The 14,373-nt window shown below is 39.8% G+C and overlaps 1 protein-coding gene across 1 annotated transcript in view; it reads right to left on the reverse strand.

Moving 5' to 3' along the window:
- Window positions 1–14,373, reverse strand: part of LOC113676754 (organic cation transporter protein) — a 28,854-nt gene that overhangs the window by 1,636 nt on the left and 12,845 nt on the right. Inside the window, exons 7-10 of the mRNA XM_089190443.1 lie at window positions 2,010–2,089; window positions 1,257–1,365; window positions 722–794; window positions 314–516 (exon numbers count right to left, since the gene is read on the reverse strand). Coding sequence (XP_089046569.1) covers window positions 314–516; window positions 722–794; window positions 1,257–1,365; window positions 2,010–2,089 — 465 coding nt within the window. The remainder of the gene's footprint in view (window positions 1–313; window positions 517–721; window positions 795–1,256; window positions 1,366–2,009; window positions 2,090–14,373) is intronic.

Below are 14,373 nucleotides of genomic sequence, written 5' to 3' on the forward strand. Positions count from 1 at the left end.
AATTCTCAGAACTAAAATCATAACCATTGTACGGTAGTCAGTAAGGAGAATTGCTAATAAGATCTTGGGAGTGAAAGGGTTAAGGGACCAGTCAATATTTATCATCGGGAGGGGGGGCGATGAGGTCAGAGGATTATGGCTGTGTCACAATAAAATCTACCTGATCCCCCACTGACGCTCTGTGTTATCCTAGTGATCCCCCGTTATTGGTAGTTACCTATTGATCCCCCCTTTGTCCTCGCTGAGAACCATGTGATCCCCCCGGAAAAATCCTTAGACCACCCCTCCCCCCATTACCAAACCGGTGTCTCACCTTGAAAATGAAAATGGAATATTAACACGTCTCTCCATCCATATAAACCCATAATATTCATTTTGTCGATTTGTTTCGTCCAACGTCTGACACATGTTTGAGTTGAGAGTCTCTGGAAGCCAAAGTATCACTAGGCCAGCGGTTAAAGCTAATACTCCAAAGACAACCATCGGAAAAATAACACTGAGTCCGGGTAACTGCGACTGCGAGATGGAAAAAAATTACACGTTTAAAATATACTTTGATGCAAATGACTTAAAATTCAATCATCTACAGATTCATGGTAAGAACGTGGTGAGTCTGTTTTTTCGATCCAGCCTTCATTCTCTGGACTTTGTCAGTGTATCACTGTAATTTTTACCATTGATATTCAGCTCCCAACGTAGTCCATAAGCACATATTACTTACCAGCATAACAATATAGGAGGCCAAAATAAAACCAAGGCGAGCAATAGTTGAACAAGTCCCAACAGCAAGGTTCCTATTGAGAGTAATTCACACAGGAAAGATATGCCGGATGCTATTTTTGATATTTCAAACAGCGGACAGGGCAGGGAACAAGGTAGAACATAAATCTTAACCAACTTAATCAAGAAAGAGAATGCACATTGCTGAAAAAAAAAGAAACAATGTGTTGTGCATAACTACCGAACATTTAAACACAAACACATACATAACGTTAATTACTTGTGCAAAAATGAGAAAGGAGAAAGGAGCGAATGCAAACTGCTAACGTGACAATCAAGAAAATATCAGGGTGAGAGTAAGAATAGATCCATTTGCGCTAATGCACCAACCTAACTACACACAAACACACACAGGAACAACTGCAATGAAGAGAGCAACATAACATAGCTTCCATGAACCAAATAAACTGAATTGGATTTCACTCGATCACTAAGCATCTCATCAGAATAAGAGAATCAGTCTTTTTTTGTCTCACCTAATGGAAGTAGGGTACAGTTCACTGCTATACAGATATAAGATTGAAAATGACATCGTAACAAAGCCGCGTCCAATAAAAGCGAGAATTCTGATGAATCGTTCTTCGTCTGTAAAAATTTAATTATTACAAAATGATAAATTTCTACTGAAACTCACATCACTTTCATTCCTCAATATCTTTAACTTCACCCCCTGTAACCGTCTCCGAGACGAAATCTTACTCCTCCCCAATCCCCTCTCTGACATAACCCCTCTCACACCACACAATCACCATATGATGTATCATTCGTCCCAACCATTAGATGTGTATCAAGACTCTCGCAGGGTCGAAAGTGTACAATATTCCTTCTATATAGAAGTAAAGAAAGTTAACCCTTTCACCCCTAACAGTGATTTACAGCTAATTTCTCCTTACAGAATCACTACTGAATCACACATTAAGGTCATGAGAATAAAAGAAATCATCGCCTTAAGAAGCCTTTGATTGTTAAATAAATTCTCCTTGTCAGTGTGATAGGAAATGTGCAGAGAACAGTATGAAGAATACACGCACTGATGTTGAGGTGTTAACTAAAATGGATACTTCATTACACAATTAACTACTCTGTTAACTACTATGGAATAGTCACGTGACGCGAAATGGCTTTAACCAATAACAAAGCTACTTCAAAAGTAGCAAGTAAAAAGAGGTCGAGAATGCTATGACGTTGCGAACTGGAAATCAAATTCAGCCAATAAGTTAGAAGCATACCTTTAGGAACAATAAGAACAAGAAGACACGCAACTCCACCGATGATCATGAAGACACAAAAAGGCACACGACGGCCAAATCTGAAAAAAAAGGTAAAGTTATTGGATAGAAAAACGAGTAAAATAAGGCGATTTCGAAATATAAACACATGATAAAAACACATGAATCTACTGAACAAAGCATACGGCGACACAGAGCGCAACTGAGGTAACAATCAGACTGAACACAACTATGCTGAGAATGGGCGGGATACTATTAATAATCAAACAGAATAATGAAAAACTAAAACAGTTGCGTACTAGAAACTTAACAATTAAACAAAACACATTAAAAAATGCGTGGGAGACATGAGCGCGAAAAAAAAAAACAGAAATCATAGCGCGAGTCGAAACAGACCACAGGAAAAACTGCGCGGGACGCAGAAGTAACAAGTAATCAAACAGAGCACAGAGACACGAACGTAGCAAACAATCAAAGAGATCACAGGAAGAACAGTAGGCGAGACACTAACGTGACAAACAATCAAACAGAGCACAGGAAAACGGGTACGCGAGACACAAACGTAACAAACAAACAAACAGAACACAAGCAAAACAGTGCGCGGCACACTAACTAAACAGTCAAACAGATCACAAGAAAATCTGTACACGATGCACTACCGTTTCATTGATTGTTACGTTCGTGTCTCGCGCACTGTTTTGCTTGTGTTCTGTTTTATTGTTTATGTTAGTGTCTCGCGCACTGTTTTTCCTGTTCTTTTTGACTGTTTGTTACATTGCTGCCTCGCGAACTGTTTTCTCTCTGTTGTGTTTGATCGTTTGCTACGTTAGTGCCTCGCACAGTTTTTTCCTTTTCTGTTTGATAGTTTGTTACGTTAGTGTTTCGCGCACTGTTTTTCCTGTGATCACTTTAATTGTTTGCTACGTTTGTGCCTAGTGCACTGTTTTCTCTGTGTTCTGTTTGATTGTGCGTTACGTTAGTGCCTCGCACACAGTTTTTCCTGTGTTCTGTTTGACTGCTTGTTTCATTGGTGCCTCGCGCACTGTTTTGCTTGGGTTCTCTTTGATTGTTTGTTGCGTTAGTGTCTCGTGCACAGTTTTTTTTCCTGTGTTCTGCTTGATTGTTTTTACTTTAGTGTTTCGCGTAGTTTTGTCTGTTTTCTGTTTGATTGTTTGTGACGTTAATGTCTCGCGCACTGTTTTCTCTCTGTTCTGTGTGATTGTTTGTCGCGTTAGTGTTAGTTACGTTAGTGTCTCGCGCACTGTTTTGCTGGTGTTCGGTTAGACTGTTTTTACGTTAATGTCTCGTGCACCCGTTTTCCTATGTTCTGTTTGATTGTTTGTCGCGTTAGTGTCCCGTGCACTAATTTTCCTGCGTTCTGTTTGATTCTTTGTTTTGCTAGTGTCTCGCGCACTGTTTTTCCTGTGATCTCTTTGACTGTTTGTTACGTTTGTGCGCACAGTTTTTTCCTATGTTCTGCTTGATTGTTTTTACGTTAGTGTTTCGCGCAGTTTAGTCTGTTTTGCTTGATTGTTTGTAACGTTTATGTCTCGCGCACTATTTTCTTTGTATTCTGTTCGATTGTTTGTTAAGTTAGTGTCTCGTGCATTGTTTTCTTTTAGCTCTGTTTGATTGTTTTTCGCGTTAGTGTACGCGCACTTTTTTCTTTGAGTTCTGTTGACTTTTTGTTGCGTTAGTTCCTCGCGCACTGTTTTTTTTGTGTGTTCTTTTTGATTGTTTGTTACATTAGTGTCTAGTGTACTGTTTTCTCCGTGTTCTGTTTGAGTGTTTGGTACGTTACTGCCTTGCGCACAGTTTGTCCTGTGTTCTGTTTGACTGTTTGTTACGTTAGTGTGTCGCGCACGTTTTTCTCTGTGTTCTGCTTGACTATTTGTTACGTTGGTGAACACAGGAAAAACTGTGCGCGAGGCACCAACAAAATAAATGATCAAACAGAAAAGAGAAACAATGCGCGAGGCACTAACGTAGCAAACAATCAAACAGAACACAAACAAAACTGCGCGAGGCACCAACGTAGCGAACAGTTAAACAGAACACAGAGAAAACCGTGCTCGAGGCACTAACGTAACAAACAATCAAACGGAACACACACAAAAAAGTGCGCGAAACACTAATGTAACAACCAATCATACAGTACACAAAGAAAACAATGCACGAGACATAAACGTCACAAACAATCAAACACAACACAGAGAAAACTGCGCGAGGTACCAACGTAACAAACAATCACACAGAACACAAGAAAAACAGTGCGCGAGACACGAACGTAGTAAACAACCAAACAGAACATAGGAAAGACAGTGCGCGGGACATTAACGTGACAAACAATCAAAACAATCAAACAGAACACAGGAAAAACAGTACGCGAGACACTACCGTAACAGACAATAAAACAAAACAAACAAAACAGTGCGCGAGACACGAACGCAACAAACAATCAAATTGAGCAATGAAAATCTGTGCACGACGCACTAACGTAACAAACAATCACACAGAAAACAGAGAAAACAGTGAACGAGGCACCAACGTAACAAACAGTTAAACAGAACACAGAGAAAACAGTGTGCGAGACACTAACGTAAGAAACAATCACACACAACACAGAGAAAACAGCGCACGAGATACTAACGTAACAAACAATCAAACAGAACACAGAGAAGAAAGTGCCCAAGGCACTAATGTAACAAACAATCAAACAGAACACAGACGAATCACTGCACGATGCACCAACGTAACAAACAGTCAAACAGAACACACGAAAAACTGTGCGCGAGGCACTAACGTACCAAACAATCAAACAGAACTCAGAGAAAACAGTGCGCGAGACACAAACGTAACAAACAGTCAGACAGAACATAGAAAAAACAGTGTGCGAGACACTAACGTCACAAACAAAAAAAAAAACAAAACACAAAAAACACTGCGCGAGGCACTAACGTAACAAACAGCCAAAAAGAACACAGAGAAAACAGTGCGCGAGACATTAACGTCACAACCAATCAAACAGAGCACAGAGAAAATAGTGCGCGAAACACTATCGTACCAAAAAACGAAACAGAACACAGAGAAAACAGTGCGCGAGGCACCAACGTAACAAACAGTCAAACAGAACTCAAAGAAAACAGTGCGCAAGACACCAGCGCACTAAACAATTTAACAGAACTAAAAGAAAACAGTGTGCAAGGAACTCACGTAACACACAATCTAACAGACCTCAAAGAAAACCGTGCACAAGGCACTAACCTAACAATCTAACAGAACTCAAACGAAACAGCGTGCAAGATACAACCGCAACAAACAATCTAACAGAAATCACAGAAAACAGTGCCCAAGGCAGTGATATACTAAAGGATCAAACAGAAGTCAAAGAAGACTGCACGAGGCACTAACGTAACAAAAAATCCAACACAATTCAAAAACACAGTGCGCAGAACACTAACGTAACAAACAATCAAACAGAACTCACAGAAAACAATGCCCAAGACACTAACGTAACAAACGATCTAACGGAACTGAAAGAAAACAATGCCCAAGGTACTCACGTAACAAACAATCTAACCCACCCCAAAGAAAACAGTGCGCAAGGCACTAACCTAACAAACAATCTAACAGAACGCAAAGAAAAAAGCGCGCAAGACACTAACGTAACAAACAATCTAACAGCACTCACAGAAAACAGTGCACAAGGCAGCACTGTAACAAACAATCAAACTGAAGTCAAAGAAGACACTGCGCAAAGCAATAACGTAACAAACAACCCAACACAACAAAAAGAAACTTTACGCAAGGAACAAACGTAATTAACAGTCTAACAGAATTCAAACAAAGCAGTGCGTAAGGCACTCACGTAACAATAAAACTACCAGAACTCAAAGAAAACAGTGTGCAAGGCACTAACGTAACAAACAATCTAACAGAACCCACAGAAAACAGTGTGCAAGACTCTAGGGTAACAAACAATCGAACAGAAATCAAAGAAAACAGTGCGCAAGGCACTAACGTAACAAACAATAAAACAGAACTCAGAAGATAAGTGCGCAAGACACTAACGCACAAAAACCTCTGAAAGATTCCAAAGAAAACAGTGCGCAAGGCACTGACGTAACAAACAATCTAGCAGATCTTAAAGAAAACTGTGCGCAAGGCACCAACGCAACAAAAAATCTAACAGAACTCAAAGGAAACAACGCGTGAGACACTAACGTAACATACAATCCAACAAAGCTAAAAAAACCAGTGCGCAAGGCCCTAACGTAACAGACAATCTAACAGAACTCAAAGAAAACAGTGAGCAAGGCCCTAACGTAACAAAAAATCTACAGAACTTAAAGAAAACACTGCGCAAGGCACTACCGTAACAAGTAATCAAACAGAGGTCAAAGAAAACAGTGCCCAAGGCACTGACGTAACAAAAAATCTAGCAGATTTGGAAAAAAACAGTGCGCAAAGCATTAATGTAACAAACAACCAAACAGAAGTCAAGAAGACAGTGCGCACTAACGTAACAAACAATCCAATACAACTAAAAAAAAAACAGTGCACACGCCCCTAACAAACAATCTGACAGAACTCAAAGAAAACAGTGCACAAGGCACTCACGCAACAAAAAATCTAACAGAACTCAAAGAAAACAGTGCGCGAGGAACTAACGTAACAAACAATCCAACAGAACTCTAAGAAGACAGTGCGCAAGGCACTAATGTAACAGACAATCTAACAGAACTCACAGAAAAAAGTGTCCAAGACACTGACTTAACAAACAATCCAACACAAGTCACAGAAAACATTGTGCAAGATACTGACTTAACAAACAATAAAAACGAACTCACAAAAATTGACCAAGACACAAACGTAAAAAAATCTAAAAGAACTCAAACAAAACAGTGCGCAAGGCACTACCGTAATAAACAATCTAACAACACTCACAGAAAACAGTGCATAGGACAGTTATCTAACACACAATCAAACAGATGTCAAAACAGACAGTGCGCAACGCACAAACGTAACAAACAATCCAACACAAGCCGAAAATACAGTGCACAACGCACTCCCGTAAGAAACAATCAAACAGAACTCAAAGAAAACAGTACAAGACACTGATGCAACAAACAATGCAACATAACTCGTAGAAAACAGTGTGCAAGACCCTAACGTAACAAACACTTAACCACAATACACAGAAAACAGTGCAAAAGGCACTAACATCATACATACCTCACAATAACAGTACCCAAGACAGTAACGTACCAAACAATCAAACAAAACTCACAAAAAACCGTGCGCAGGGCAGTAACTTAACAAACAATCAAACAGAATTCACAGAAGACAGTGCGCAAGGCGCTAACGTACAAAACAATCAAACAGAACTCACAGAAAACAGTGCGCAAGGCACTAACGTACCAAATAATCAAACAGAACTCACAGAAAACAGTGCGCAAGGCAAAAAGGTAACAAAAAATCTACCAGAACTAAAAAAACAGTGCGCAAGGAATTAACGTAGCAAACAATCACACAGAACTCAAAGAAAACAGTGCACAAGACACTAACGCAACAAACAATCAAACAGAACTCACAGAAAACAGTGCCCAAGGCACTAACGTAGCAAAAAATCAAATAGAACCCACACAAAACAGCGTGCAAGGCACTAACGTAGCAAACAATCAAACAGAACTCACAGAAAGCACTGCGCAACGCACTAACGTACCAAACAATACAAAAGACCTCATAGAAAACAGTGCGCAAGGCACTAACGTAGCAAACAATCAAACAGAACTCACAGAAAACAGTGCGCAAGGCACTAACGTAGCAAACAATTAAACAGAACTCACAGAAAACAGAGCGCAAGGCACTACCGTACCAAACAATCAAACAGAACTCACAGAAAACAGTGCGCAAGGCACTAACGTAGCAAAAAATCAAAAAGGAACTCAAAGAATACAGTGTGTAATTCAGTAACGAAGCAAACAATCAAACAGAACTCACAAAAAACAGTGCACAACGTATCAAGCAATCAAACACAATTCGCAGAAAACAGCGCGCAAGGCACTAACCAAACAAAAAATAAAAAACAACTTACAGAAAACAGTGTACAAGGAACTAACGTATCAAACAAACAGAACTCAAAGAAAACAGTGTGCAAGACACTAACGTAATAAACCATCTAACAGAACTCAAAGAAAACAGTGCGCGAGGCAGTAACGTAGAAAACAATCAAACAGAACTCGCAGAAAACAGTGCGCACGGAACGAACGTACCAAAAAGTCAAACAGAACTCACAGAAAACAGCGCGCAAGGCACTAACGTACCAAAAAATAAAAAAGAACTCAAAGAAAACAATGCGCAAGTCAGTCACGAGGAAAACAATCAAACAGAACTCACAAAAAACAGTCCGCAACGTATCAAACAATCAATAAGAATTCACAGAAAACAGTGCGCAAGGCACAAACGTATCAAACAGACTAACAGAACTCAAAGAAAACAGTGTGCAAGGCACTAACGTTACAAACCATCTAACAGAACTCAAAGAAAACAGTGCTAGAGGCTATAAAGTAGGAAACAATGAAAAAGAACTCGCAGAAAACAGTACGCAAGGAACGAACGTACCAAAAAGTCAAACAGAACTCACAGAAAACAGCGCGCAAGGCACTAACGTAGCAAACAATGAAAAAGAACTAACAGAAAACAGTGCGCAAGGCACTATCGTACCACACAATCAAACAGAACTCACAGAAAACAGTGTGCAAGGCACTAACGCAACATACAATCAAACAGAACTCACAGAAAACAGTGCGCAAGGAACTCACGCAACAAAGAATCTAACAAAACCAAAAGAAAACAGTGCCCAAGTCAGTAACGAAGCAAACAATCAAACAGAACTCACAAAAAACAATGCACAACGCACTACCGTAGCAAACAGTTAAACAGAACTCACAGAAAACAGTGCGCAAGGCACTAACGTAACATACAATCAAACAGAACTCACAGAAAACAGTGCACAAGGCACTAACACAACAGAATCTAACAAAACCCAATGGAAACATTGCGCAAGTCAGTAACGAAGCAAACAATCAAACAGAACTCACAGAAAACAGTGCACAAGGCACTAACGTACAAAACAATGAAACAGAACTCACAGAAAACAGTGCGCAAGGCACTAACGTACCAAACAATCAAACAGAACTCACAGAAAACAGTGCGCAAGGCAAAAAAGTAACAAAAAATCTACCGGAACTAAAAAAACCGTGCGCAAGCAATTAACGTAGCAAACAATCACACAGAACACACAGAAAACAGTGCACAAGACACTAATCCAACAAACAATCAAACAGAACTCACAGAAAACAGTGCGCAAGGCACTAATGTAGCAAACAATCAAATACAACTCACAGAAAACAGCGCACAAGGCACTAGCGTAGCAAACAATCAAACAGAACTCACAGAAAGCACTGCACAACGCACTAACGTACTAAACAATCAAAACGACCTCATAGAAAACAGTGCGCAAGGCACTAACGTACCAAACAATCACACAGATTTCACAGAAAACAGTGCGCAACGCACTAACGTAGCAAACAATTAAACAGAACTCACAGAAAACAGAGCGCAAGGCACTACCGTACTAAACAATCAAACAGAAGTCACAGAAAACATTGCGCCAGGCACGAACGTGAGAAAAAATCATAAAGAACTCAAAGAATACAGTGCACAAGTCAGTAAAGAGGCAAACAATCAAACAGAACTCACAAAAAACAGTGTGCAACGTATCAAACAATCAAATACAACTCACATAAAACCGTGCAAGGCACTAACGTAGCAAAAAATAAAAAAAACCCCAGAAAACAGTGCGCAAGACACTAACGTACCAAACAAATTAACAGAACTAAAAAAAAACAGTGTGCAAGGTATTAACGTAATAAACCGTCTAACAGAACTCAAAGAAAACAGTGCGCGAGGCAGTAACGTAGAAAACAATCAAATAGAACTCGCAGAAAACAGTGCGCAAGGAACGAACGTACCAAAAAGTCAAACAGAAATCCTAGAAAACAGCGCGCAAGGCACTAACGTAGCAAACAATAAAACAGAACTCACAGAAAACAGTGCACAACGCACTACCGTAGCAAACAATCAAACAGAACTCACGGAAAACAGTGCGCAACGCACTAATATAGCAAACAATCAAACAGAACTCATAGAAAACAGTGCGTAAGGCACTAACGCAACAAACAATCTAATAGAACTCGCAGAAAACAGTGCGCAGGTCAGTAACGAAGCAAACAATCAAACAGAACTCACAAAAAACTGTGCGCAAGGCTTTAACGTACAAAACAACCAAACCAGAACTCACAGAAAAAAGCGCACAAGGCACTAACGTAGCAAAACATCAAAAAGAATTCACAGAAATCAGTGCGCAAGACACTAACGTACCGAGCAATCTAACAGAACGCAAGGACAACTCAAGGAAAACAGTGCCCAAGGTACTAACGTAGTGAACAATAAAACAGAACTCACCGAAAACAGTGCGCATGGCACTAGCCTAGAAAACAATTTAACAGAACTCAAAGAAAACAGTGCGCAAGGCACTAACGTACCAAGCAATCAAACATAACTCACAGAAAACAGTGCGCAACGCACTAACGTACCAAACAATGAAATAGAACTCAAAGAAAAAAGTGCGCAAGGCACTAACATACAAAACAATCTAACAAAACTCAAAGAAAACAGTGCGCAAGGCACTAACGTAACAAACAATCAAACAGAACTCAAAGAAAACAGTACGCAAGGCAGTAACGTAGCAAACAATCAAACAGAATTCACAGAAAACAATGCGCAACGCACTAACGTACCAAACAATCAAACACAACTCACAGAAAACAGTGCGCAAGGCACTACAAAGGAAACAATCAAAAAGAACTCAAGGAACATAGTGCGTAAGGCACTAACCTACCAAAAAAAACCTAACAGAACTCAAAAAAACAGTGCGCAAGGCACTAACGTAACAAAAAATCTAAGACAACTCAAGGAAAATCTAGCGCAAGGCACTAACGTACCATACAATCAAACAGAACCCACAGAAAACAGTGCGCAAGATACTAACAAAACAATCTGACAGAACTCAAAGAAAACATTGCGCAAGGCACTAACGTAGCGAACAATAAACCAGAACTCACAGAAAAAAATGCGCAAGAGAATAACCCAAAAAACAATCAAACAGAACTCAAAGAAAACAATGCACAAACCAGTAACGTAGAAAACAATCTCACAGAATTCGCACAAAACAGTGCGCAAGGCACTAGCGTAATAATCTGACAGAATTCACAGAAAACAGTACACAAGGCACTAACATACTAAACAATCAAACATAACTCACAGAAAAAAGTGCGCAACGCACTAACGAAACAGAAAATCAAACAGAACTCAAAGAAAACAGTACGCAAGGTAGTAACGTAGCAAACAATCAAACAGAATTCACAGAAAACAATGCGCAACGCACTAACGTACCAAACAATCAAACACAACTCACAGAAAACAGTGCACAAGGCACTAACGTAGAAAACAATCAAAAAGAACTCAAGGAACACAGTGCGCAAGGCACTAACGTAACAAAAAATCTAAGACAACTCAAGGAAAAACCGTGCGCGAGGCACTAACGTAACAAACAATCAAACAGAACTCACAGAAAACAGTGCGCAAGACAGTAGCGTAACAAACAATCTAAAAGAACTCGAAGAAAACAGTGAGCAACGCACTAGCGTACCAAACAATGAAACAGAACTCACAGAAAACAGTGCGCAAGATACACACAAAACAAACAATCTAACAGAACTCAAAGAAAACATTGCGCAAGGCACTAACGTAGCGAACAATCAACCAGAACTCACAGATAAAAGTGCGCGAGAGATTAACGCAAAAAAACAATCAAACAAACCCAAATAAAACAATGCACAAACCAGTAACGTAGGAAACAGTCTCACAGAACTCGCAGAAAACAGTGCACAAGGAACTAACGTACCAAATAGTCAAACAGAACTCACAGAAAGCAGTGCGCAACGCACAAACGTACCAAACAATCTAACAGAACTGAAAGAAAAGACTGCGGAAGGCACTAACGTAACAAACAATCTAAGACAACTCAAGGAAACCAGTGCACAAGACACTAACGTAGCAAACAATCAAGCAGAACTCACAGAAAACAGTGTGCAAGACAGTAGCGTAACAAACAATCTAAAAGAACTCGAAAAAAACAGTGCGCAAGGCACTAACGTACCAAACAATCAAACAGAACTCACAGGAAACAGTGCGCAAGATACTAACAAAACAAACAATCTAACAGAACTCAAAGAAAACATTGCGCAAGGCACTAACGTAGCGAACAATCAACCAGAACTCACAGAAAAAAGTGCGCAAGAGATTAATCCAAAAAATAATCAAACAGAACTCAAAGAAAACAATGCGCAAACCAGTAACGTAGGAAACAATCTCACAGAACTCGCAGAAAACAGTACGCAAGGCACTAGCGTAACAATCTAACAGAATTCACAGAAAACAGTACGCAAGGCACTAACATACCAAACAATCAAACAACTCCCAGAAAAAAGTGCGCAACGCACTAACGTAACAAACAATCAAACAGAACTCAAAGAAAACAGTACGCAAGACGGTAACGTAGCAAACAATCAAACAGAATTCACAGAAAACAATGCGCAACGCCCTAACGTACCAAACAATCAAACACAACTCACAGAAAACAGTGCGCAAGGCACTAACGTAGAAAACAATCAAAAAGAACTCGAGGAACACAGTGGGCAGGGCACTAACGTACCAAACAATCTAACAGAACTAAAAAAAACAGCGCGCAAGGCACTAACGTAACAAAAAATCTAAGGCAACTCAAGGAAAACCGTGCGCAAGGCACTAACGCAACAAACAATCAAACAGAACTCACAGAAAACAGTGCACAAGACAGTAGCGTAACAAACAATCCAAAAGAACTCGAAGAAAACAGTGCGCAAGGCACTAACGTACCAAACAATCAAACAGAACTCACAGAAAACAGTGCGCAAGATACTAACAAAACAAACAATCTAACAAAACTCAAAGAAAACATTGCGCGAGGCACTAACGTAGCGAACAATCAACCAGAACTCAAAAAAAAACAGAGCGCAAGGCACTAACGTAACAAAAAGTCTAAGACAACTCAAGGAAAACCGTGCACAAGGCACTAACGTAACAAACAATCAAACAGAACTCACAGAAACAGTACGCAAGACAGTAGCGTAACACTAACGTAACAAAAAATCAAACAGAACTCACAGAAAACAGTGCGCAAGAGATTAACGCAAAAAACAATCAAACAGAACCCAAATAAAACAATGCGCCAACCAGTAACGTAGGAAACAATCTCACAGAACTCGCAAAAAACAGTGCGCAAGGAACTAACGTACCAAATAGTCAAACAGGACTCACAGAAAATAGCGCGCAAGGCACTAACGTAGCAAACAATAAAACAGAACTCACAGAAAGCAGTGCGCAACGCACTAACGTACCAAACAATCTTAGAGAACTCAAAAAAAAGAGTGCGCAAAGCACTAACGTAACAAACAATCAAACAAAACTCACAGAAAACAGTGCGCAAGACAGTAGTGTAACAAACAATCTAAAGGAACTCGAAGAAAACAGTGCGCAAGGTACTAATGTACCGAACAATCAAGCAGAACTCACAGAAAACAGTGCACAAGACAGTAGCGTAGGAAACAATCTCATATAACTCGCTAAAAACAGTGCACAAAGAACTAATGTACCAAATAGTCAAACAGAACTCAGAAAATACCGCGCAAGGCACTAACGCAACAAACAATGAAACAGAACTCACAGAAAGCAATGCGCAACGCACTAACGTACCAAACAGTCTAACAGAACTTAAAGAAAAGAGTGCGCAGGGCACTAACGTAACAAACAATCTAAGACAACTCAAGGAAAACAGTGCACATGACACTAACGTAGCGAACAATCAAGCAGAACTCACAGAAAACGGTACGCAAGACAGTAGCGTAACAAACAATCTAAAAGAACTCGAAGAAAACATTGCGCAAGGCACTAATGTACCAATCAAACAGAACTCACAGAAAACAGAGTGCAAAATACTAACAAAACAAGCAATCTAACAGAACTCAAAGAAAACATTGCACTAGGCACTAACGTACCAAAAGATCTAACAGAACTAAAAAAAAACAGAGCGCAAGGCACTAACGTAACAAAAAATCTAAGACAACTTAAGGAAAACCGTGCACAAGGCACTAACGTAACAAACAATCAAACAGAACTCACAGAAACAGTGCGCAAGACA

The sequence above is a fragment of the Pocillopora damicornis genome, chromosome 12 (genome assembly GCF_964200805.1).
Source record: "Pocillopora damicornis chromosome 12, jaPocDami1.2, whole genome shotgun sequence".
Classification (NCBI taxonomy): Eukaryota; Metazoa; Cnidaria; class Anthozoa; order Scleractinia; family Pocilloporidae; genus Pocillopora; species Pocillopora damicornis.